The sequence below is a fragment of the Eleutherodactylus coqui genome, chromosome 11, assembly GCF_035609145.1.
Source record: "Eleutherodactylus coqui strain aEleCoq1 chromosome 11, aEleCoq1.hap1, whole genome shotgun sequence".
NCBI lineage: Eukaryota > Metazoa > Chordata > Amphibia > Anura > Eleutherodactylidae > Eleutherodactylus > Eleutherodactylus coqui.
Genome location: NC_089847.1, coordinates 112398037 through 112425281, shown reverse-complemented (window position 1 = coordinate 112425281; position 27245 = coordinate 112398037). Strand labels below are relative to the sequence as shown.

The 27245-nt window shown below is 43.0% G+C and overlaps 1 protein-coding gene across 3 annotated transcripts in view; it reads right to left on the bottom strand.

Moving 5' to 3' along the window:
• Nucleotides 1-855: 855 nt before the first annotated feature.
• HIPK3 (homeodomain interacting protein kinase 3) overlaps nucleotides 856-27245 on the bottom strand; it is a 93716-nt gene continuing 67326 nt past the window's right edge. For all 3 annotated transcript variants that reach the window (XM_066583260.1, XM_066583262.1, XM_066583261.1), the window contains exons 4-16: nucleotides 24767-24886; nucleotides 23977-24063; nucleotides 17539-17723; nucleotides 13924-14083; nucleotides 12142-12265; nucleotides 10841-10962; nucleotides 10624-10751; nucleotides 8740-8901; nucleotides 8352-8645; nucleotides 7596-7736; nucleotides 6412-6647; nucleotides 4809-4936; nucleotides 856-2881 (exon numbers count right to left, since the gene is read on the bottom strand). In XM_066583260.1, coding sequence (XP_066439357.1) covers nucleotides 2423-2881; nucleotides 4809-4936; nucleotides 6412-6647; nucleotides 7596-7736; nucleotides 8352-8645; nucleotides 8740-8901; nucleotides 10624-10751; nucleotides 10841-10962; nucleotides 12142-12265; nucleotides 13924-14083; nucleotides 17539-17723; nucleotides 23977-24063; nucleotides 24767-24886 — 2346 coding nt within the window. In that variant the 3' untranslated portion in view covers nucleotides 856-2422. The remainder of the gene's footprint in view (nucleotides 2882-4808; nucleotides 4937-6411; nucleotides 6648-7595; nucleotides 7737-8351; nucleotides 8646-8739; nucleotides 8902-10623; nucleotides 10752-10840; nucleotides 10963-12141; nucleotides 12266-13923; nucleotides 14084-17538; nucleotides 17724-23976; nucleotides 24064-24766; nucleotides 24887-27245) is intronic.

The following is a 27245-nucleotide window of genomic DNA, read 5'->3' as shown; positions in this document are numbered from 1 at the left end:
ATGAATACACCCACTTATATGCAGTAATGAGCTTTTAAAATTTATGGAGATAAAATACTGATGCATAAAACACACACGCACACGCACCCCTCCCCCCCCAAAAAAAATAACATATGCCATTAGGATTCCATAATTTACAATACAGTAGTTACAAAGGACACGCCAAACATGAAAAGGAAAACCGAAATACAAAATAATGATAATCCGAAAAAACCCCACTACACTTTTCATATAGAAGTAGACTCAAAAAAACAGAAGTAAGGCGACTATGTATAAACGGGATATGAAGCTAAAAGTTCACAGCTATCAAAAGTGGCGTCTGTTATATATAGCAGCTTATCTATTATACATTCAAGATAAATGATAGAATTATTACTTGCTCAAAAGCTAAAAAACATTAGTCTTAATACCATTTTTTTTTTAAAGCCCACCAACTATACTACAGTATAATTTAGGTCTATGCAAAAAAGAAAAATTAAAAAAAAAAAAGTAGCTACCATTTATTTTATATATACTGTATAATCTTTATTTTTTTCTTTAATATATATATATATACCTTTTTCATTTTTTAAATGTTTTTTTAAAACATTTCATTTTAAAGAAATGGATGATTTTTTTTTTAATTTCCAAAGTCTTTGGTGTTTGGATAAATTAACTTGATATGGACGATGCACAAAAAAAAAAAAAAAATTTTAGAAATTGGTAAAATTAAAAAAAAAAATTAATTTTTGAAATATGCACATAAAATTTCATGTCCCTGACGGAATGTATTAAATAAGCAGTCACCACTCGGAAAAAAAAAAAAATTAAAAATCAAATAATAATAATATATATATAAATGTAAATGAGGCTTGAAAACGGACACATGCATGAAATAAAAAGCTTAAAAAAAAAATTGCACACGCGGAAAGGATAAAATAAACGGTTGTTTTTGTGATTTTTTTTTTGAAAAAAAACCTCACATCTTATCAAACGTCTAGAGTAAATATTTATTTATTTTTTATGTTAATTCTGGATACAATAGAATCGAATACTGTGCGGTTTGTCCAACGCCGTCACGTGCTGTAGTGTTAACCTCTTCAGTGCTGGAAGCGCCTGCAAGACATTGGCCAGCAAAATGCTGCAGCCTCAGCCAATACCGAAAGAGGTCTAAAAAAAAAAAATTTAAGATTTTTTTTTTTCTTCAAACCCCACCCTTACCCCGTTAAACCGGACCAATAACTCATGCCTTACTATACTGGTAAATAGATACTACTAGAAAAAGAATCCAGCCAATTGGACAAACGCAGTGACGATAAAAAAAAAAGTGAAGAATCCACTTATTAGACGATATTGCAGTTTCCGTCGACGGTGTGATTACCGAAAAGACGTGCAGCCAGCGTTAAATCTAAGTAAGAAAAAAAAATTATTTTTTTTTAAAGAAGCGCTTCAGGCTACGTGACGCTTGCTAAATATCTAGGTCATCCCGGCAAAAAAAAAAATTTGAAAAAAATTAAAAATCTACAGCAACACAGTTTAAAAACAAAACAAAAAACAAACAAAAAATAAAATAAAATACATGCTGTTCTGTTGATAAAAACACCTAAACCTAAAATCATAGCACACAACCAAAACGAAACAAAAATGAACAAACCCCTAAGATTGAGCGAATACTCAAGTTATTCGAAAAAATAGATATTTATATATATCAGCAGATCTGAAGTTTTTAAGTGCTGAAATCGACATGAATATATTAAGTAATAACATTAACAACCTCAAATATTTAAGGCACTATGTGTGGGAACAGTTTACAATGCAGCGGATTATTAGGACGACGACACTGAATAGCAAGGTCTAGGCAACTTTTTTTTTTTTCTCCTGCCCATGCAAAAGACACATGCAGTGTGAACATGAACTTAGTAGCCATGTGACCCGACACTGAAAACACCGAGACATACGAGAAAGGAAACAACGTACACGACGTACACCGTACTACTGACATTATGTGCATTTGTTGCGCTAAACCTGTACGCTGAATGGCTTCCCAAAGACGTGTCTTGCACTAGTTAGAAGGCAATTGTATAAAAAAATAGCAGGAGAGAAAGTGAACTTCTCCTCCCGTAAGTCACCTGTCTAAAGAGTTACTATAGAAGAGAACAGGAACAAGAGACGATTTTATACCAAATGTGCAAAAAAAACACATTAAAAGTGAATTTGTATCTTTTTCGTTTTTTTTTTTTTCTTTAAAGCTCAAGATTGTTTTAAATTGCACCCAAGTCTACGTGATTCAAAAAATATTTCTTGTGCCATGGCCGATTCAATTTTTGATTATTTTTTTTTTCGTTATCAAAAGCCATGTTTGTTTGTTTTAGAGGTTTTCGTTCCGCTTCAAACTGAAAAGCGTTTGAAATCTTTGAGCTTCCATTTTTTTTGCAGAGTCCTCTCACATGTACGGATACTGGTTGAGTTTCGTAGGGCTCATGGGAAATCCTGTGTAGGCTGGGGAGGCAGCGATGTAGGAGTGGGATGGGAAGATTGGTTTGTATTGAGTCTGATGCATGGTGGGAGAAGGTAAAAGCCTTGGGTTGATTCCCACTGCGACCTGATGAACGATGCCGCTGGGATGAGAGAGATTGTAAGCCGGATGTTGTAAGAGCGGTCTTGAGGTACACGGTGACGCGAGGAGGTGGGCCACGGGTGCTGCTGTGGTCAGCGGAGCAGAAGGTGGGTAGGAAAGGATAGCAGGCTGTCCGCCGAGGTGAGCGTGCACGGCGCTGTGATTTGGGCTTCCGTGTTGGAGGGTGAAAGGATGACCGGCAACGGAAGGTGCGATAAATGCCTGCTGCCTCCTGTGCCCGTAGTTTCCGTTCCATTCTTGATGTCCCGTTCCAAAATGTTGCATCTGTCAAAGAGAGTTACAGTTGCATTACACGATTTGTGCGGGAGTCGATCTGATCGATACATTCCACAATGAACCTGATCATAAATACACTGATTACTTCTTGAGAAACCCTGCGAAGTCCAAGGAGACCAAAAACACTAAATCTGTCCTTTCTAATTGAGTAACAATGGTAGATTCCAGCACCGGAGGTAAAATGACAACGTCATGCTTCATTAGTAAACAGATTTAAAAGCTCAGGCCATAAAAACACAAAGTTGACACAATTTAAGCCCCGAGTCATAACAGCGGTGTTGCTCTGTACCCCTATGTGTACAAGTGCTGACATTGGGAACCCGATCAGCTGATCTCCGGGGACCTGAAAGGTGCAGCCCAGCCGATCAGCGATTGAACTTATCCTTAGGCCATCACCCACCCCCATAGCATTCAAATGCATAGACTTGTGTTGGTTCGTTCACACTTGTGGGCAGGAATTACAGATTCCACGAGCAGAAGAAAAATGGCAGTATGCTCTATTTTACTGCAGATTCCATACCCATGAGCTCCTTTAATCTCTATGGATGCGTTCGATCCGCAGTGCATACGTAATTAACGTTGCGTATGGATGCAGATTCGTACGCACACTGCTAGGAGACCAAATACAAATAGTATAAGCAAAGCAGGAATCTATGGGTTAACATAATGCAGGACAGAGACAAACTCATCTAGACCGCTGTCTGCAACCTCCGCTTATTCTTCTGGGCTCTTCCTCCACAAAAATAAGGGTTTGCTTATTTTTTAAAGTGCTTTATACTACTTTCAAAAAAAGTAGTATAAACCAGCCGAGCCCAGAGAGCAGCATCCCGTCCTGAAGGCTCTCAGGACAGCTCTCACCACAAGAGAATGTCGCCTGGGCGGTCAAAGTGTGCTTCCAGGGGGTTGGGCAATTTTCTGCTGTCATTCTCTGCTTGCGTTCGTACAACAATACGCAATCGGCTTCCGCGATCATGCGCAGGTTTTCGACTGCAGATATCCGCTCATTGAATCCAACGCATTCATGTGAGCCTGGCCTTATACTTTTAAAGGAGTTATCCAAATTCTAGGTTTTAACTAAAAAAAAAAATTTAAAAAACACCTTTTGCATGCAGTAAAGTAACTAGCAGGAACATACTCGCCTCTCCTGCGCTGATGCTGTGTCCTCTGCCCCTCTGTGTGTTTACAGGCTGACGTCCCACCAGGTTTATGGGACGTCACAGCTGCTGCAGCCAACAATGGAGCTCAGTGATCAAGCATTCAGCTGTTATTGGCTGCAGCGCCTGTGACATCCTGCAGAGACCTGGAGCAACGAAAGCAGGTTATTTCACTGCATGGGAAAGCTGTTTTATGTAAACCCACAACCTGGACAACCCCTTTAAGAGATGCTGTGCGTATCAGGATTTGTTTCTGTCAAACGTTTAGACACGAACATAATTTTTTATGAATTATTCAAAAAAGCGTTCTGCTTTGATACAAAATTGCATGAAGGCGCCCTCAATTGTAAAGTGACAGATAGGATTTTCACACGTGTCTACTGTCAGAATATATGGGTATGAGCGATAATATGACCTTTTATTAGCAATTTAGGTTTTAATTGTAAAAAATATGAAAATTGTGCAAGTCATGAAATGAGGGTCGGCTCCCCCATGCCGCAGTGTGTATGTAGGCCAAATTTCTCTGCTTCTAGACCAATAAAGCTCACTGTGCAGGTGGAAACTGCCAGTTTTCAGCATCTGCGCACAAGTTCCAGGTTGCCCCATGGAACCGTCAGCAAACCGCACTTCACTGATTTCAACCCACAGGCTACAATAGGAACCTGCTGCATTCTGCTGACCGCAGAAGTATGGCCATCGCTTTCATATAGGAAGAAGACGACACCTAATTGTGCCGGCCGCTTAGTCTGTATCACACTTACCTGATTGAAGCTCATAGGCTGCTGTTGGAATGCTGATGTAAGTTTCTGCTGGCGATTCCCAAGGCCGGTGAGGTGGTTTTTTCTCCCTGGGCCTGAACGTCCTTTAATTAAGGGATGACAAGCCACATCTAGAAAACACGAGTTCAAAACACTGATTAGTAATCCCTGGCAGCTCTTTGTACTCACTAATTATCCCATAACTATTCAGGAGCTGAGGGTTTTTTTGTGTTTGTGTAATGCAAAAATGGAGGCGCTCTACCGATAATAGCCCTCTTATAGGGTGAATGAGGCCGTATTATGGTTCCCCGCAGCACCAGTGTGCAGGAAGACTTAGTATGGGATGCAGCACTGCTGCACCTTCACTCCTAGGATTGGTGCTTGTTCCAGTCTCAGAGCTCAGACCCCCACCAATCATAAAGTAATGGCATATTCTAGAGGGGACTGCCCATTTAAGGCTCCATACAACCCCAGGGAAGTCTATGGGGCTATTATGTACCTCTGCATGCCTCAATTGAATACAGTTTTTTTCTGTTAGATTCATACAGTTTCCAATAGAACATCCCATAATACAGTAATGTAAGGAAACCTCAGACGGTGTGTTTCTGTAAAGGCTCTGTGCAACCAGCTCCAACTAATATTAAATGCTCATGTTCGATTTTCTACATTACACTGCTCAAAAAAATTAAGGGGACCCAAGTCACTGATCAATCTGTGCAGATAGGTTATTAACCCCTTACTGACCAGCCTATTTTGTGTCTTAAGGACCAAGTGAATTTTCATCATCACATTCCAAGAGACATACCTTGACGACAGCCGTATGAGGGCTTGTTTTTTGTGGGACAAGTTGAATTTTTTAATGGCACCACTCTGTGGTACATATAATATGTTGTATAACTTTTATTACATAAGTGTGTGTGTGTGCGCAATAAATCTTGCACGACTATAAACCCCATTCTTTTGAATGGAATCATATACATGAGCGATGGCTGCATGTCCTATTTTTGGGCCTCACCCATCATTTTCAATGAGACAGCAAAAGAAATTGCAGTGTGATGCGAGGTTTCCCACTGCAAACAATGGGAAACACTTGCTGATCCTCTAATACGGCTGAAAGTTGCGTTGGAGCAGCGCTACTTGAAATGATGGGAAGTGTTTTGTCTAATACCAGATGTAGGGCGCTAATACACGAGAGTTTCTCCCCTGCAAAACACGGGAGGAACTATGCTGATCGCATCCGGTACCTTGACGTCTGACTATGGACAAGACCTGGTGCCAAGTGCAATCAGTGTTTTTTACCCTGATGTTTGCAGGGTAGAATCACTGCTGTGTAATTGCACCCTTAGGTATTTACTCGGGCGAGTGTGATATAGGTCTGAGAAAATCAGAACTCGTAAACCTTCAATTTTCAGGCTTCTGAGAGGAGTCTTCTGTGTTAATGCGCGATTCGCATCACTGTACATGTGTTTTTCACATGCATGAACATGTGAAAAACATGCCGTCAACTCCCCAAACAACCCCATAACTTAGTTTATGGTTCTGATCGATGGTGACAAGCTCCCTCAAATTTTTCTAATCAGTGTATAATAGAAGTGAAGTCATTTACCTTTGTTGGTAGCCCGATGGGAATTGAACTTGCGGTTTTCAATCCGAATAGGTGGGACCACTAATGTGCACACTGCTGGTTTACTCTCAGTTTTCTCCGACGCTCGTTTTTCAGTATTCTGGTTGGTATCCGTTACAAAGCTGCTCTTAACAAATGGGCTGTCGTGGCCAGATGAATCAGAGCTTGGGGATCCATCTACAGTGTCGCAGCCACTCTCTGGCTCATCATCGGACATGCTGCAAAAGTCAGGAGACAATATACTGTAACGCAGATCTAAAGGGGTCAATACCATATTTTCTTCTTTGCAGTGATAGACTGTTAGTAACCATTGTGCCAATTCCAACACTATAGCTGCAAATAAGGGAGATGGAATAAATCCTCTACAGCACCACCTATTGAAAGGCAGCATTCCTTCAAGCCAAAGTCAGACTTTTTATACAAGCCTTGTTACAATGACCAGGAATTAAAAGCAAAGGCAGGCTCCATGTACAGACAGCTGTTTCAGGGTTTTTGCCCTTCATCAGTGTACAGTAGGAGTCTGGCTTTGCTAGTGAGAGGCCTGGGACGGGGTTCAGAAACGCTATCTTTTCTCCTTAGGGAGAGCAACTATACTTGTCTCCTCAATTAGTTTATAGTATAGTTGCTCTCTCTAAGGAGAAAAGATGGCGTTTCTGACCCCCATCCCAGGCCTCTCACTAGCAAAGCCAGACTCCTACTGTACACTGATGAAGGGCAAAAACCCTGAAACAGCTGTCTGTACATGGAGCCTGCCTTTGCTTTTAATTCCCAGTCATTGTAACAAGGCTTGTATAAAAAGTCTGACTTTGGCTTGAAGGAATGCTGCCTTTCAGTAGGTGGCACTGTGGAGGATTTATTCCATCTCCCTTATTTGCATATTACCCAGAGGAGCGTGCGTCGCCTCACTTAGTTTATAGTATAGCAACACTACAGCTCAAACGTAGGGAGAGTGATAAGCCATGATCAACATAACCTCCAGGAGATCACAACCGCACCTAACTTACTTTTAGAACCTGTTTGACAAGTTCTAAAAGTAAAAAAAGGAGTTGTCATAAGTTATACAAAGATGTAAAAACGTGTATACTGAAGAGAGATTCCTAGCAGGAGGAGTGAGATCTGGTGGGGCAGTCATTCACATGTAACTGGACACAGAGAGAATAGATTACCTGTTGGGTCTTTTGCAGGGAGAGGGGCTGGATTGCCCTGAGGAGCTGGTGCTCAGGGTACTGTCAGGACTACTCAAGGAACAGACACGATCAATATTCAGAGTACTCTGACAAGCCTCGCAGTCCAGGCTGCCTTTACATCTAGGGAATAAGAAAAGGAAGTGTTTAAATGCAGCTGAAAGAGATCTGTAAACTAATTCTTTCTCTTCCCAATCAAACTTTAATCTAATACATTTTTTCTTTATTTCAATTGCCATCAAATCTTAAGGCCCGTTTACACGCAACGATTATCGCTCAAAATTCGTTCAAACGGGGGCGAAAAGTCAGCGATAATCATTACGTGTAAACACGGGCAGTCGTGCACTATTTGTTCGCCTGTCGTTTATCGTTTAATTTCAGCCTGCATAAAAATAGTCATTAGGTCGTTCGCTTTTCGCTTCATTTAAATGGAATCCATTCAATTTTTGAAAGAATGAAAGACTTGAGGGGAGGGGTGATTGCTTGCACAATGATTACTTGTTTACTCATGCCCGCGGAAGACAATGGCTTTTCTTCATACTAATTAAAAACCTGCAACCAGAGTTTTCCTCGCATAAACATCCACCCACCCGAGCAAACGACATATACAGCGTTTACTTTAGGTAATGAGGGGAATGGAGAGGATGTCAGATGATTATCTGTATGTTTAAATGTTGAGCATTTTATGCAAAAAAAAGTCGTTATTTCATTCAGTCTTTCTAGTAAAAGGGCCCTTACTCTCTCAGTGAGTGAGTCTGTGCTGAATCCTCTTCATCCGTGTCACTGCTAATTGTAATGACACTCGCTGTGGGGCTCGGGGAATCAGCGATAACAATCTCTTGCCGCTGTTGACTTGACAGGTCTGGGACCGGCTCCTCGGGCGCCTTACAAGATTCTTCCTCCTGCTCCTCCAAGTTCTGATTGTCCTGTGGTAATGTACAACTTTCAGACTCCGTGGTCTTTGCGCTGTTTGAGATCTTTGGAGAGGTAAGTGCTTTACTGTGTAGACTGGAGTCCTGGATTGTGTTACTCCTGCAAAGATTAACCGAGATGTTAGCAGAGGAAACGATCAGGTTATCAGATCAGCAGCAGCTAGAGGCTGCCCTCACATGGCCGGAGGTTGTACCTGTTTTGACAGATTTTATTCCTCTTGTTAGCAGCAGGCTGAGGCCACACTACATGTGCGATGCCTAAACTGATAGGCTGAGGGGCTGACAGCGCCATTTGGTTGGTTAGGAGAGGCTGCAGGATCATGGAGCTGTAATGGTTTCCATGCTGAATAACTTTCCTGCAAGTAGAGAGAAGTAAGAAAGTTGGGCAAGTTTGAAAGAGTCCATTTGCTTCAGTGTACCAAATCTTACGGACACTAAAATAGAATACACTTTGTAACTACACTAAAAACTTCTAATTTCGCCTCTGTGCCCCCACTGCTCTCATAGTTAACACTGTGCGTTGACATCATGTCGTTTTTAACCTGTACATGTCCAAACCTACACATGAGCCAAGCCTACTCCATACATGGTGGGTGTCGGCCATATTTGACCCCCGTTCACAACATATAGGATCAGGGATAATACTAATCACAGGCGTTAACCCTTTTAAATACTTTAATCACGGTTTGGGGTCCCGAACGGTTTCCTCCGTGATGAGACTGAGCCTTCGAACAACCCCATCGACAAAAAAAATAAAAGTTACGACGGTCAGAATTCAAATTTTTTTTTTAAAAAAAAGGTATTTTTAAGCAGCACTACATTTAAGCACTATATAAATTTGCTAACAAAAGAAAATGTTGAAATTGCTGTTTTTTCCCCATTTTTCCCCACTTAGAATTTTCTTTTCAACATAATATATGGCACCACTGAAAAATAAAACTTGTCTTGCAAAAAAAAAGCCCTTATGTAGAAAAATGGAGAAAAAAAAATTTATGGTTTTTCAAAAATGGAGAGGAAAGAATGAATTTAAAAACAAAAAGGGCTGCAGCGGTTCGGTGGGCTGCACACAACGTGAATTTGAGTCTCCCGAACAATCTGCAGCATTTCGCTCCAAACCAATAGAGCATCCGCATGTCCGCTCACACGAGCGGATGCTCCACTGACGGAAAAAAAATGGCAGCATAATCTATTTTCGTGTGAACCATCTGCAGTACAGAAGAGAAGACGAAATGACAGGTACGGGCGGATGCTGGCCGGGCACAGGCTCTTGCATGCAAAATCCGAACCCGGTCATGTGCAGCCGCCCGAAAGGGTTAATGATGTCACATTCCTGGCACAGTACCGTGACATTATAATTCACCTTACAAATTTTCAAGCTAGTGCCACCGGAGCGCTAATAATTACATTTCTGTTATTACAACACAACTGTATTGAGCTCTTTTGTGTGCGATGATAAAGCTGGCAATTGTTGTACAAGTAGTTTTGAAAATATTATTATTAGTATTACCGTCTGTCCGGGAAGGTGTAGTACTGCAGGGATAAGTTAGCCATCTCCCCCATGATTGGGCCAGTTATTGTCTCTTTGTTCCCCAATAAAGGGTCAGCCAATCAATATTGTATATTTGAGCAAGAAGACTAATAAGCACGTCGGCCATAAGCAAGCAGCAGTCTCCCAGATCGTCTACACAGTGAAGATTCTCCATCCCATCTGAATTAGATCCTAATCTGGTCAACCCTGTCAGAAAGCTGTTGGCCAACGGCTGTTCATTCCAATCCTCCTCTACGCATTAACGCTCCCAGCTTGGCCAATGGCGAGAGGGAAGAAAGTTGCTGACAGATTCCAACATGGCTGACCCTTCCTTCCGACATCTGCCATCAAGTGAAGGTTGGGAAGCCTCATAAAACATCAGATGGCCGGTGGCCTTGGCCAACAATAATCTCATGTGGCTGGCCACCGTCAGTAGATAAAGCTATGGCTGGAATTTCAAGAGCTCATATACATACCAATCATGTGAAAACTAGTCGTGGTATAAGCGGCCAAATAGGTTGTTAAGGCCAAATACATGTTTTCAACTTACCCCCAGTCTCCCAGTCTCTGTGGTCCAGCCATAGTATCGGAGGCGAGGGTCGTTGTAGTTGGCGCCACAGTTGTCACCTGTTGCCAAGCGGGAACCAATATTGGCTGTGTTCCATTTGACCATGTGTGCTGGTGGGGTAACGTACAGAAGTTGTAATCTTTAATGGAACTTTAAGGCGCGTAACAAAAGGTTTACATGACTGCTCATTTACACTCACCTGGGAGAGGACACCTGGTCGTATCTGTAGGGGCTGCATGGCCGGTGCCTGTGTAACTAGGGGTAAAGCATTATCTACTCTTACGGAATAACTGGTGGGTTTGCCGTGATTTGGTGGGAGTCCTGCAAGAATGAATAACATTATTCCGTTACTGCAAAACCATCAGTTAACACCTTCAAGACCAGACCGCTTTCTTTTTTGGTTTGTGTCGCATTCCAAGAGCCATAACCTTTTCATTTTTCCACCTACATACCCTGTTTCCCTGAAAATAAGACATACCCTGAAAATAAGACATAGCATGATTTTCCAGAATTTTTGAGGATGCAAAATGATTTTTCAGGCTTTTTGAGGATGCTTGAAATATAACCGCTACTCCAAAATTAAGCCCTGCTAACAGTTAATTAAAAAAGTCAATTTAAAGGGGTTGTCCCGCGAAACAAAGTTGGGGTATACACTTCTGTATGGCCATATTAATGCACTTTGTAATATACATTGTGCATTAATTATGAGCCATACAGAAGTTATTCACTTACCTGCTCCGTTGCTAGCGTCCTCGTCTCCATGGTGCCGTCTAATTTTCAGCGTCTAATTGCCCGATTAGACGCGCTTGCGCGGTCCGGTCTTCTCCGTGTTGAATGGGGCTGCTCGTGCTGGAGAGCTGGTCCTCGTAGCTCCGCCCCGTCACGTGTGCCGATTCCAGCCAATCAGGAGGCTGGAATCGGCAATGCACCGCACAGAAGACCTGCGATCCACCGAGGGTGAAGATCCTGGCGGCCATCTTCGCAAGGTAAGTAAGAAGTCGGCAGAGCGCGGGGATTCGGGTAAGTACTATCCGGGTTTTTTTTTTTAAACCCCTGCATTGGGTTTGTCTTGTGCCGAACGGGGGGGCTATTGAAAAAAAAAAAAAACCCCGTTTCGGCGCGGGACAACCCCTTTAAATAGTGTCCAGGCAGCTATACATGTAAAAAAAGTTAAACCTTTTTGAACAAAAATTAATATAAAAGACACTGTCTTATTTTCGGGGAAACACGGTAGTAGTATGAGGACTTGTTTTAGTGGCCAATTTGTATTTTTTAAAGCATATTTAAATGGACCAAATAATGTACTAAAAAAAACTTTTAAAAGTTTTTAAGTTGGGTGAAATGGAAAAAAAACCCCAAAACAATTGTGCCACTTGGGGGGGAAGAGCGGGGTGGAAGGCAGATTAGGCTCCGGTCATCTAACGGCAACTGATACATTTAACTATTTCTATGCCTATTTTAAGAGCAGATAGAAGACTTTAACAATGCCTGATAATATACCTTGTAGGGTTGGGGGACAAAGTATCAGGGTCTGCTGAAAAGTATCATTACAACCAAACGGAGCAGATCCTGCCTGCACTGGAATCCCATGGTGTATAACCGAATGCCCCGAAGTTGTTAAAGCCTGAAATACATGAGAAATGCAATTTGATTCAGTAATTAATAAATATAAGCACATGAGATAATGTCTGCAGAAAAGAAGCGCAGGGATCGCTGGTAGTGCCTGGAGTTGGGAAGCACTGACACATGGGGATAAACCTTACAGGGGTTGTACAGGATTAGAAAAACATGGCTGCCATATTTCAAAAACAGCACCACATTTCGCCATAGTTATGTCAGGTGTTGCGGCTCAGCGCCTTAAAGTAAAAAAGGAACCGATCTTCAATTCCACCTGCGGATAAATATGGCGCTGTTTCTAGAAGAAAGCAGCCATGTTTTTTTTGATAATGTAAAACCCCTAAACTGCTCTGGATAATGGTTACACACCCCTCCTCCAGACTGAAGCAAACATGCAAAGTGCTATTCAGCCACAAGATGGCGCACTATTCCTACATCCCACACAGCAATGGAGAAGAAAAACATAGCTGTTTACGAGGTAGTAAAAGAAGACATCTCGGGCCCAACAAGGAAGAAACCGCTACGGCTTCATGTTACTGGTTAATGGAAAGCTATCAGTAGGATACCGCCCTAGATAATATTATCACATGCACCCCTTCATACGACTATTTAGCTGAAAGTAGTCAACAGCTACACTTCTCTGTAGACTAGACTGCATGTAACTACAGAGCATACACCCAGAAGAAACCCATATAAACGTGAACGGTTAACACAGAACAGTGTAGACTAAAGGGGGCACTCATTAACCATTTTTATACCAAAAGGTATGAAATAGCAATAGCGGTTTTGCAGGGTTTCTAGTATAAAAAGACCTGTTCCATATTTTTTTCACTTTTATGTGTCCTTCTTGGTGTAGTTGAGAATGTTGGCTCTGGTCAAAGTTAGTCTCCTTCCCCCTCTGGCAGCTGACAATATAGTAACTTTTTTACTTCCCTTGCCATGTACTGCAGAGGTTCTGCTCCTTCCCTGACAAGCAGGGTAGAAGTGTTTTCTATTGGCAATGATCACTATGCAGTGAGCTGGCCGTTGGAGGCCACAAAAGCATATTAGGTGGATGTGTGCATTGTTATACACTGAACAGCAGTTGGCGTCATACTATGTATTTAAAGGGATCCTGTCATCAGATTCACGTAGCCTGAACCACAGGCAGCATGAACCCAGGACAGGGAAGTCTGTTGCCCCTGCGGCGGTTATATTTCTAGATGGTGCGGCGTTTCAGAATGAATGCACTTTGAAGTCACGTGGGCAGGCCGCGCCAACCTCTGCCCGCCCGTATCACGTAGACTGACAGCTCTTTCCCCATACAGAAGTAGAGCTGTCAGTCTTCATGAAGTGGGTGGGGAGAGGCCGGAGTGGCCCACCCTCTTAACTCAGAGCTCAGCTTTGAGTCAAACTTCAAAAAGTGCATTTATTTGGAACCGCCCCAGAATTTCAGAATAAAACACCCACGGGGGCAACAGGCATCCCTGTCCCGGGTTCATGATACCCGTGGTTCAGGCAGCATAAACATGATAACTGAATCCCTTTAATGTCCAAACTCTTCCCTGGATCCCTGTTAACACTATGTAGATGGCAAACGTTCAATTTTTATGATCCGCACACTACATATGGTATATAATGCTGGGAACAACCCCTTTAACACTCAAGCGGGAATGATCTACACACCTGACTCCTGACATTGCCAATTTTGGTGAACCCAGCGGAAAGGTTAGCTGCATTGGCTGAGGCAACTGGTCTCATGACTGATGTTTTATTGCGGTTAGCTGCGTCACATAGGTTGGGACGAGACTTGCAAACATCCATGATATGGAAACACGATTTCACACTGAAAAACAAAGAATACATTTATTATTTCGACTTTATAATCAGTATGTTCTGAAAACACTAAAGGACATGTTATGTGCAGCACCTGAAAATGTCCATTTAACCCTTCGCTTCAGATGGTTGTATCTCAGGCTATATTACATAGAGAGCTTTGGTTGTGGTTCTGTTTAAAAGCCAAGAATCTTGGCTTTAAAACAAGACCAAAATCTATCAGCAACCCAAACTGAAACACAGCAAGTTCAAGTTGATACAGATTTAGAGTTTTATGTATGCTAATGCATTAAAAAATATATTTCTTCTTGTTCCAAAGCTAGAAGAAGGTGGATATGGCTGTCAACAGCCCGTCAAGACAACTGCAACAAGCAAGTTGTCTGCTTTCAGGAAATATATTGGGACAGATTTACTAATACTGTCTGATAGGCAGACAAGTACAAACTTAGACAAGACAGTCTTTAAATGCAGCAGGTTTTTCAACGTGACTCTACTGAACTGTAACTATGACGTACCCTTAGACTGTCTGGTCTATCTTTATACCACTTATTGGTTGGCTTAGCTTAGGACACAAATTTGGCAGATTTTTGGTACGGTTTGGCATTTAGGCCACACCCCCTTTCCCACAAAGCCACACCCCTTTGCCCAACAAGTTGTAAAGAGCATCCAAAAGTGTCTAAAAATACATGATACATGTGGTGCAATGTCACATGTGATTTGCACCAGAAAAATGTCAACTTTTCAATAGTAAATCTGCCCCATAGGGTTTAGGGGTGCACTTACTTTTCAAGGTGTTCAATTTCTGTATTTTACAGGTTAATTTTTTAAAGGAAACCTATCGTGTCCTTTATGCTGTCCTCACTGAAGTCAGCATAAAGTAGTAACATACACATCAACTTCCGAGGTCTATCACTGATGTGAGTAATGTGCAATGGTTTTTAAGAACTTACAAGTTGTTCCTGCAGCTCCCAGTGGATAAGTCCATTCTACTCAAGAGGTGCTGCTAACTCCACCCATCCATCCTGATTGACAGGTCTGTAGCTGTTACAACTGTCAATCACAGACAGTAGGCGTTGCTAGCAGCACCACAAGATTAAGCTGGACTTATGTCTTGCTGGGAGCTGCAGGAACATGTAGTAAGTTCTTAAAAAACCACTGCACATTATCCCATAATTGACAGACTGCCGGAAACAGCATGTCTATCACTACTTTATTCTGCCCTCAGTGAGGACAGAAAATAAAAAGGACATAATGGGGCCCCTTTAAAATTTTTAGCTTAAAACCAGATTTTTGGCCTTTCCCGTTCTGATGACTTTATGCAGGTATGTACATGCAGACATTGGCCATGTGGTATGTATGAACTTTGCACATGTTGAACTTTAATTTTAAGAAGGTATTTTGTATCTTATGTTCTCCTTCGGTCATACTTTTAGCCAATAAGCAGTTTCTATGAAAAATTACACTTTGACACAAAGTTGTATGAAGGTGCCTTCGTACATAAAGTGCTGAGTGGCATTTGGAGGATTTGCCAGAAGTTTACTTACAGAATAGTAATAGTGAGCAGCTTCGTCCGTTGCAATGCCAAACTCTTTTGAGTTATGGGTTCTATACATCTCCAGACCGTATTAGCAGTAAACCGGATGCGCGGAGTGGATGGCGTAATGTTGCAATATCCCAGCATTTCCAATAGCAGCAAAAAGAATAACTCTCAGTGCTGCCATCTGTCTTGATGATTTAATCTATAGTTCAGCTTTGACCTATTTAAGAATGTTACCCTGCGCCAACACTTTAGTAAATATTTCATTGCCGTCATATTTTCCGTGTGCCGTCTGGGGGTGCATGCTCCAACTGGCATATAGTGTAAATACTGGCTCTCTGTCTTGTTGAGGAATTCATAAGCAGAGGGGATGACGGTTTGTGATTGAGTAAAGAGAAGCGATTTGGCGAAAACAGCAATGACTGCGAGTTTCCAGCCTTCAACTACGACTCTCATGCACTTTCTTGGCTTGCCTTTCATATATCTGTGGGCCGTGAGTGCGATATATGAGCCCTACAGACCAATAATGTATACACGCCTCTAATATTAATCACAGCATTTACTAAATTGGGCTCTATGGTTTGATAAACAGGGCTCAAGTAACGGAGCAAATAAGCAGCTGACATTTCAGTTCGAATTCTGCCCCCCAGAGCATTTTTTGGAAACTGCAGCTGAAGTTTGAGAGAATCGTCTACTTAGAGGGGTTATAGCAGAATCGCTAGTGATCTCTCATCTACAGTGTAGGGGTGCAACCATTGGGATACCTACCGCAACCAAGAAAAGGGGTTCCGCATCCCGCTTCCTTCTCGCTGTGGGCTTACTGCACCCCCTGCAGAGAGTAGTCGACAATGTAGCGCCATTCGCCGACGCTCCACTGAAATGGACGGAGCGGTGGCAATGGCGCTATTTAATGTGATGTCACTGCTGCCGCAACGTAAAGAGCGAGACAAGTGACCCCCGCTCTCAAGATCAGTGGGAATCTCAGCTGTGAGACCCCAATTGATCAGCAAGTTGTAATTCTGGTACAACCCCCTTTAGCGCTTGGCAACATCCACCGCACATGTACGCTGGATGTACACAGAGTTTGTATGGCGCAGGCTCAGGAGCCTGCTCCATATGCAGCAAGTGTCGACTGTCTTTGACAGCTCACACCCGGCGGTTAACCCTTTAGATGCTGCCGTCAGCACTGATCAAAGCATTTAAAAGGCTTGATGAGATCGTGGGGTGCCATTCAGTTGTCAAGACAGCCCAGGGACTTGTAAAGACCACCTCACTTAAATGGGGCTTTACTAGAAACGGCCCATAGACAAATGTGGCTCAGTTTCTGGAAAAATAATTAAGCCTTTTTTTTTTTTTTTAACTTTAAAAGAACTTTAACAGAAAAAAAACATGGAAATTACTTTCTTTTTTCCTGGGTGCCCTTTAAGTCTACACACTATTGCCACAAAACGTTATACAAGAGGTTACTGGCAAAAAGTTTTGAAAGTTTAACAAAGTGCAAAGAAAGAAGTTCATTGGGATGTCATGTAAGTGTGAGTTTAGTGGAGTGTTCTGCTCGGCAACCAAGAGCTGAAGGCAACAGGTCAGGCTTGTCAGGGTCTCCATCAAACATCGGGATGAATGGCTAAACCTCAGACCCCTTCGCCCTTTAAATCTCTGACACACTCTGAACACCCCGGGACAAATCCCCATTGTGCGTGAAGACTGCTGAGAGGGCTATTTTAATTCTTTAAGACAGAAGATTAGACAGTTAGAGAGAAATCTCATTACCGCTATACAAAGCGTGCCGTTCACCAGCTGTGGTTGTATAGCAGTAAATGGCTGGCTGGATGGGGCCTTGTATGTGAGCCGTAAATGACAATGCCGGTCTGTTTGGGATTTACACTGCCATAGGATATTCAAGCCGGACGTGCTGGTCGGTGACTTACTGGTTGCTGTGGGGAAAATCGAGGAGGTGCTTCATGGTGACAAAGGAGTGGCTCAGGGCGTCAGCCGGACTGATCCTCGCATCGGCATCGATCATCAACATTTTCTTCAACAGGCCCACAAATTCTCTCCTATCTGCTTTCTCCGCCACTAAGTTACTACCATCCAGATCCATCACATTGTTCACCTGTAATCAAATGACAAGACAATAAACGCCTTTCAATGTAAAGTGTATTCGCACTTTTTCAGGTGAGACTTCAGAAGTATCTGCTATGTGCATACATGAGTAACACCACCATTTCTAGCCATTAAATAGGACACTAATGCTACATTTTTCAGCAGTTTTCCGCTCTGCAGGATCCAGCTCAAATTTTCAGTTCTCTCTGAGCTGGTGGGTGTAGCAGGCTGCTGCTATGGTACTGTGTATGGAGAAAACAGCAGATTGTACTCTAAATCTCTAGTACACACAAACAGCATCATGGAGGACAGAGTACAGGAGTAATGAGCAGTATGGAGGCGATTTCAGTACGTGTTGGACAGTAAAGGTACCCAAACCCTTTCAACAACTTTTGGATGAACGACTGTTGGTATTTAAGGAGAACGCCACAGCCAGACATATCGGGGGGGGAGATATACTAATATACCGATACAAAATACACAGGCAAGTGAAGAACTACATCCCCCCTCAACATGCAGACAGTTAAATTTCAATTGTATGTGGCATCATTAATAGGTTGTAAGCTTGAATGGTGCACGACAAGTGTCATTGGTCTGATACTCTTTGTATGACTTCTCTATGGGCAAGCATAATACTAAGAGCCACTCCCCACAATATATGGCAGGTATGGGAGTGGCTGCTCCGTATTTTGCACTGTGCAATGCTCCTCCATATTGCAATTTGGCTGTCTGCATGGTAATGGGGATTGGTTCTTCCCAAGTATGGCCATTGGAGTGATTTTCTTGACTTGATATATCCTCTTTCAATGCTTTGTTTGAGCCAGACATATCTGGTGGGGCTTATCTCCCATGGAACAAATGTTGAATTTCAACACCCCCAATGCTACATCATCTGTCTGGGCAGAGAGCTGAACTGCCCCCATACACATTAAAAGAGTCATCTGGCTCTGCCATTATTGGTGGGTTCGGGCAACTCAACTCTAATATGTATGGGGGCCTTTAATCACTTACTAGCTACTGCAGCAGCTTCTGTGCAATTTCTTTCTGCCTCTCTCTCTCCCTTCCCCCTCTCCATAGACTTCTACGGGCAGCATGAGACATCAGCAAGCAAAGAACAGCCCCTAACACACATGCTCTCCCCCTGTAATCAGTCTCGGTGTCTCAGTCACTAGAGACGGACTCCCCATGAAAACAGCTAGTAGACAGCAAGTTAGAAGGAAATGAGACCCCCTAGTGGTCAACACTTTAACCCCTTAATGCCGCAGCCCCCTTAACCCCCCCCCCCTTTCGCTTTTTTTTCTCCCCCCTTTTAAAAAATCGTAACTCCTTCATTTATCCATTGATGTGGCTGAGGGCTTGTTTTTCGCGAGACGGGTTGTATTTTTCATTGGTACTATTTAATGTACCATATAATGTACTGAAAAACTTACAAAAAATTCAAAGCGGTGGGAAAGCGGAAAAAAAAAAAAAAAGAGTGAAATGCCGCCATCTTTCATTGCGTCTTATTTCTCCGGCACACAAAGTGCAACAAAAGTGATATGATAACTTTATTGTATGGGTCAGTACGATTACTACCAAAGTTATATAGTTCTTTTTTTTTTTTTTTTTTGCTGTACTTCTTTCTTTTTTTCAAAGATATTACATTTTTTTTACATTTTCTGCTGCCATATTCTGCGCGCAATAACTTTTTTATTTCTCCGTCGACACAACTGTGCGAGGGCTCATATCTGCAGGACGTCCTGTAGTTTCCGTTGATAACATTCTGGAATGCATATGAATTTTTGATCGCTTTTTTTTGCATTTTTTCTTGGAGACTGGGTGACCAAAAAAGTGTATTTCTAGCGTTGTTTTTTTTTTCTGACTATGTTCACCGTGCGGCGTAACTAATGCGTTACTTTGATAGATCGGATTTTTACGGACGCAGCTATACCAAATATGTATTTTTGTTTTATGATTTAGATTCTTTTACTATAAATATAGCAAAAGTGCTTTTGTTTTTTAACTTTTTTTTTTTTTGAATTAGTAAAACTTTATTGATCTTATTTTCACTTTTTGTTAGGGTTGAATCGAGCAGAAGTGTTATGGAATATAAATATATGCCCACCCCACAGGCATGGCTTGATAGACATTTTGCCAAGACAGTCCTGGGGCCTTTCAGAAGGCCCCCAGCTGCCATGACACCCGCACGGCTTCCTGCAATCTCATAGCGGGGGGCCGTACAGGAATTGACAGCAGCATTTAAAGGCTCACGGCTCATCGGAGCTGTTGTCGCCGGGTGTCGGATGTAAGAAACAGCCGTCGCCCGCATGAATGGAGGGAGATCACCGCGCAATACATACATCCCCCGAAGGACCAGACACGACTTTATTAAAGGGGTTTTTTGGTTTCAGTTTAATAATTCTGTGACTTTTACCATCTCACCTACTTTTAGGTGAACCGTTTTAAGTTTTGTCTGTCTGACCTAAATTTCATAGCTGTAGTCTGAATATTTAATTTCGTTATTCGCAGATCTGAAGTGAAGACGGTCGAGCTTTTGAAATGGATGGAAAGGAAACGAGACGAGGTGGCGGGCGAGAGGAGTACGCTAGGTGCTTCAGAACTTCAAAGCGAAGATCTGTCAATACCCGTTGTGTGCGCCAGCCTCGCGAGGAGCGGCATTGTCTTCAAGAAACAAGATTCCTTTCTACAGGTTGGTGACCAAGACGATGGGGGGAGTGGGCTCATGTATCACTAATTGGAACAGGTGGGAAAGATGGATGAACAGGTGTAGCTCCTCTACATGATGCAATGGTTATTGGCTCAGATATCGGGTGTAATACGTGTATACGCGGGGTGTAATATTACCGCGGTGGAGAAAGACAGATAAGTTCACCAGGAAACCACTTGGCTGCGACAGACGACTCTGAACAGGACAGCCCTAAAACATGTACTTTTGGTCTTTATCAATTTTTGTTTATTTTCATCAGAAATTACATCATTTGTGTTTTTATGCAATAGATGATTATATACACAAACACACTGAATGGCCACTTTATTAAAGACACTAGCCCTTTCCCGATTGGACGGAAATTAGACTCTGGAGTGCAGCATAAAATCAAGTAGCCAAGTTATCTGTGGCTCATTTTCAATGTGAAACCACATTAGACTGGGAACAATTAAGCAACCTGAGCAACTTCCAACGAGGCCTGGTCATAGGCGCTAGACTAGCCGGGGCCAGGATTTTATATACTGCCAACCTTGTGGGGTTCCTCATGCAGTGGTGTTGAGAGTATATAGAGAATGGTGCGACTGAGGCAAAACTTCCAGCAAAAAAACGAAGCAACTCATTACCAAAGGGGTCAGAGGAGGATGTCAAGAATCGTTCTGATGAACAGGTGGTGCACGGTCAAGCAAACTGCAGCTGCATGCAACGCTGATGCTCCAACTATTGTGTCCGAAAGCACAACTTGTCATTCCTTAGCACGGATGGGCTGTAAACGGCAGACGACCAGTTCCAGCACCACTGCTGACTACAAACAGAAGGATTCCAGTGGGCAAAGAGCACAAAAATTGGGTGACTTAGCCCCTGTCAGGTGCCAACAGTCCCAGTTGGTGGTGGCAGAGTAACGGCATAGAAAATGTTTTCTTGGCACATCTTCAGATACCTGTGGATGGACGCCTCCACAAACTGTTGCATCCCTGATGGCCAAGGGAGGTCCAAAACGCTATGAGTCCCTCCAATGAAGTGGACACTCCGTATATACAAACATACACCTAAAATATTTCCAATGTGCTGCCAGAAAATACAACTGCTATACAGAGAACACCGAAGGGCAATGGAAACAGGAAAGAAAAGTGGTGATAAACATGTGGTTACAAAGGCCACCTACATAGTAACCATCTCCGAAAAGAAAGCCAAGCTGACACATAAGAGTCACCAGAAGGTTAATACACACTTGAAGACGCTTTGCTCCAAATGTCACACAGAGTCTACAAATAGTCACCCCGTGCGTGTGGGTTTCCTCCTTCAGGCCAAAAACATAGCGGTAGGAAGACGGGCTTCCTATAAGACTGCTGTGTGTGCGTCACGACAGAAGAATTAGATTGTAAGCTGCGGGGGCCAATGTGAATTAAAGCAGAATAGCTGGAATGACTAAGAAGTGGCATCTGCAATGACACAACCGCAGTTATCATCAATTACTGCCAGTAAAGCGGCGGCAGATTGCGCAATCGAGGTAAAAAAGACTGATGGTTACGTGTTGGGCTAAGTGTAAGAAACAGATGTAGGTCACGTAACAATGTGTACAAACTGGGCCCTTTAATTAGGCCTTTTATTGACGGCTCCTACTGACATAAATGGTGACCGCCTTCATTAGAGGATTATGTCAGGCAGATATTGGGACGACTAGTGCTCGTCTTCAAGTGTCCTTCCTGCATTGTTTGCAACAGGTTTCAAAGTACGGAACAAACTATTGTTTCCCAAGCTCTGGTCCTTGTGACGCCCTAGCAGGTCAGGTTTTTAGGATTTCCATAGCATTGCACAGGTGATGACATTATGGTCAGTGCTCTAGCTCTACTCTATGGAATACCTGCAAACATGAGCTGTTGGGGGTCGTGAGGGCTGGAGTTTGAGGAACGGCACCTAATCAACTACAAAGTATCAAAAAGTGGTGCAAACAATTTAAACAAGTGTGCCCCCTCTGCATTCTACATGTCAGGTAATAATGGAGCAAGTTGTTTACCTCTTCCCTCGTACGTCACCTTCACTACTGCTAAAAGCCATTTCTCAGCCGATCGAGTAATAAACTGTCCGCTGCCGATGCGGCTTCAGAAACTCTGGCGAGTGAGAACCGTACAAGTGATGTCCATGACGTCGGGCAAGAGACGTCCTAGTGAGACAATCGCTGGTGGGAAGCCCATGTAAACGTCTGCCCTGTGCACGCTACCTTAAGGCCGACTAATTAGAATTGTGACGATTATCACTGAAAAATCGTTATAACGACTAAAAGTGCGCGATAGACGTTACGTCTAAACACGAGCCATCCTTCACTTATCTTCGGTGTTCAGCTTCAGCCAACATAAAAATAATCGGCGCTCGTTCGCTTCTCGTTGCGCTTTAACACTCCGGCGCTCAGTGTATTACGCAGAAGGTGAAGCGCTGAACGAGAAGTGAACGATTCTCAACGATGAGCTGCTGGTCTAAACAGGCTGCGCGAACGAGTTACAGCGGTGACGTCACTCGCAGGTGCAAACGAGAATCGGCTTGTGTGTAAGGAGCATTAGGAATACTTCTACACTTAAGTTTGAGGGTCGTTGGAAGTGAATAGAAATCATTTTGCAAATGGAAAGAAACAATGTGGGGAAATGGAAATGACGTTTAAGTGAAAAAGAGCTAAATATCTTGTAAAAAAAAAACAAAAAAAAACATTCTGCCTGCTCGGACCTGACGACTTCGAGGCCATTTGGTCTTAGGATAGAACGTTCAGTTACACTAGGAAGGATGGAGCAGTATTACCTACTGCGGTCCCACTAGTTCCGAGGCCCCTCTTCTATATGACCACAATACTCCTGACGACCCTGATGTATTGGTAGTGCATCAGTAGTATAAGACATATACTACCCTCCGATTGGTCAATACTGCTCATGTGAGCAGCACTAGCCAAGTAGAGAGCAACATGTAATGTAAGACTACCAGTGCAGTGTGCCAGGTAGTGAGAGGAGTGCAGCATCTAAGAAGACAGGCGAGGGGTCCGGGAACCAGCAGTATGGCACCAGCTGATATAGTGACTTCAAATATTGTCCCCAAGACTGGAGGGTCTCTTTGCCTGTGTGTGGACACTATCTATTAATGCCGCTAACTCATGATATATCCAAATTAATGAAAAAAAAATGCAAAAAAATGCCAAAACAGGAAGTCTTCCTCAGCCAACCTATTCATGCCATTCATTCAGTATTAACCCTTTCCAATCCAATTTGTATCGTGGTTTTCCTAGGGGGCTTACTCTTTTTCTGCCATTATGCAATGGCGCTATATGCTGGCTAAAGCCAGTACTGCATGAGGTGACACGCTGGAGAGGCTCCGACAGCAGAGAGGCTGGCAATATACAGTAAGAGAACCCAGACGGACGTCTTCCAACATCGGAGCTGTACAGCCTTAAATCATAATGTCTTCAGATGTCAGACAGTGGACTGGAAAGGGTTAAGGATTCCGAAAAAGTCCCAATTATGAAGCTGCCAGAAGCACAATGGCCGAGCAGCCTAGTACTTATCCTTCAGCTACTTACCTGCGCAATATCATCCAAACTGTTGAAAATATACTTCCGGGCTTCCTTAGACTTCATTCCTGTTTCAGCTTCATGTTCCTCTAAGGTCTGTTATTGAGAAAGGATAAAGACATTGAACACATTATGCAGGCAGCGCTCAGATAAACATCAAGGCCAAGTCAGGATGTCTAGTAGCCCCCAAGTAGCGCCATCCATAACTCAAAAATGATTGACGTTATTAAAAAATAATAGCACCTATCAATTTCTGATGAGATTCTACCCTGAAATCATGTATCCCATAACAACTTTTTCATTGAAGAATCTTGGGATGAATCCAAGATGGCGACAGGCACCACTATAGTGCCAAAAGGTTTTCCCCCACCCATCTAAGTGTTCCACAAAGTTTCCTCCTTCCATCTCTCTTCGTTCAGAAGATATTTTATATAGCCCTGACTTTAATCATCTCGTATATTTCCATAATGCTATAAAAGATCATTTGGTTACCAGAGATGCACAGATAATGGTAGTCAGGAAAATTAACGGCATCTACATCAGGGACTTGTTATTTGTAGAGCGCCAACTTATTCCACAGCAAGCTGAGTCAACCTTGAGCCGGCTACCTGAACCAGGCGGGGATTGAACCCACAACCTTCAGGTCGTGAGCGTGAGATTAGGACTGCATTCTGCTGCCTTAACACTCTGCACCACACGAGGCCCATACATCAAATATACAGTATAAAGCTTAATGAGTGAACGGTCATAACATTATTATAAAATGTGTGACCGAGTACTAAAAAACAACATTACTTACTTTTAACCTCCAACTGGGGTATTGGGTTTCTGGGTCACGGCTGAAGAATCTGGATGTTTTTGTACCCACATTTAGCAGATGCTCTCCCGGTACCCCTTGAGTTTGGGAAATGTATCGGATCTAAAACACAAAAGACAGAAAACAAAATCGGTTACTTAAAAGGTGGATTTCCATCGGAGTCAGGGGTTAAAGTTTGGGGAGCAGGAAAGGGGAATCCCCATGGCCGAAGGACAGAACTGAATAGCGACGGACAGACAGCATTGACTATGATGGGGTCCGTTGGCTTTTCATCCAGCTGCCTGGCTTGTAGCCGGAAGAAGAAGCGTTGTATGCAGCTCTTCTAAGAGCCATTTTAGGACAGTCTGTAGTCATAATCAGATCTAACCTAGGTTTACGTTTTCCACTTATGGTCCCTGTTAGGAGCCTTATTACGAAATTCCAGGTATTACTTTGTACAATGGCTTTAGTAATAAAGGAAGTGAGAGTTTCCTCTGTGCTTCTGAACTCTAGGTGATGAGGAAATGTATTAGCAACTTCTGCTTTTCACATAATGTGCAATTATTCTAGATGATGGCCGGCTGACAGCACTGACCTCCCACTAGGCCTCTGACGGTCCACCGACATGCATGTAAATGGGGAGCGGTTCGTACCCCATTCACACAATCCGGAGAAAATCAGCTCCGAATAATGAATGTTCCTCAGACTTTTAAATCCATGGCATTATCTCGCCCCATTTTCCTTTTTCAGCTTCAACCTTCTGTTCCCCAATTCCCCCTTTTCTATGCTTTTACCAGAGGTTTAGGGTTGACCGGGTACGGTTGGCCTTCACTTTCTTTCTTCATTCTTTCCTCTACAATTTTCCGTTTTATAGAAAAAAAAAGGCTCTTAATGACAACTGGTTGTAGAGGCTTCTTTCACGTTACGTTCCGACATCCAACCATGGCTCCATCTCAGCTTTCTCAGACGGAGTCCTACATACGGACGGAACCAGAGGGTTCACCACTGGAGACCTCTTCGGTCTCAGTTTCACATGGTTTGCACCCCTGTCAGACCTTTTAGCTGAATAGAAAAGACTGATGGAAGGAAAGAGAACCAAAGAGGTCTCCATCACACGTATTGAACAGTACCATATGTTCCACCCAGGTTTCTGTCCCTACACAGTTCTCAGCATAGAAGACAGTGCCGGACAGTAAACCATAGTGTGAGAAGAACTTAATCAATAGGAGATTGACAGAGATCCCCCCTCCCCCCACCCAGAAGTCCCACTGATCAGCTGTTCACCGGGCCAGCATGTCCGTGCACTGAACTGATTTTTGCAAGAAGCTGACAGCTCCGCTCCCAATGCAGTGGCCCGGCCTGATATTACATGCCAAGTTCCTATTCACTTCAATGGGAACTTTATCTGTAATAACATACCAAGCCACTGCAGTGGGCCATGGGTGCACCGGTACAAAGAACAGATGACCAGTAGGGGCTCTTGGCAGTGGACCCTCACCGATAGTCTATCCTGTACATGGGCCATCAACATTTTCCAACTGGACAGCCCCCTTTAATAGCTATTCCTCAAACAGTAATTGCCAGACAATTCATTAATATCCTAAGCAGTTACAATGTTTGTCTTCACTTCTGAAAAATACTGGATATGACAATATTTCCCCATTTCTCCAGGATACTTAACCTAAAAGGGTATTTATCTCACATAGGATTCTCTCATCCTCCGCCCTTTCGCATGGCTCGAGCTGAGCCAGATGACAAATGTCGAATGACGAGATCAGTGCTCATCTAAATGGCCAATTCTGCACGGGGGACGAAGGATTGCTTATTCATGCCATCCTTCATCCCCCATACATTTCCATAATTGTCAGCAGAATGTCCCCTGTTTAACCACAGAAGCCTGAAGATGTTAATGGACTTCTAGTGAAAACTGCAGTAAGCGCGACCTACGATCCTGTGCAGATGAAGGAAGGAAAGGACGTAAGCCGTGACCCTATTGTGAATGGTGGGATCCTATATACCTATTATTAAGTCCCATTATATGAGCGCTACCGCTCACAATTTCCTGACCCTGCAGGTGCAGCCTGGCAATTAGCACTATTACATGAGCATTAAATGGTCCTTTTACACGGGCCGAGACTCTCCCGATTCGCGTTGACCCGATCAAGCGATCTGGTGACGTCATCACAAGTTCATTCTCACTCGTGCAGCCCATTTTCTGATGACACATTCCATTTTTAGGGACAGGGGGACCGGGTGGGTCCCCTGCTTAGACCCCCGAAAATTCACCAGAATGGAGAGTCTGTTTTTTTAATTTGTGCACTCTTCTATCATTTTAATTGGGTGCAATTGAGTCTTGCCAAATCTTAATGAGTCTACGGTGGCTCAGTGGTGGGCAGTCAGCTGCCTGCAAATAGAGGGAAGTAGTTAAGTTATGCATTCTAGTAGTTAAGCGCTTGAATAAAGTCTATTGTTCCCAGTAATC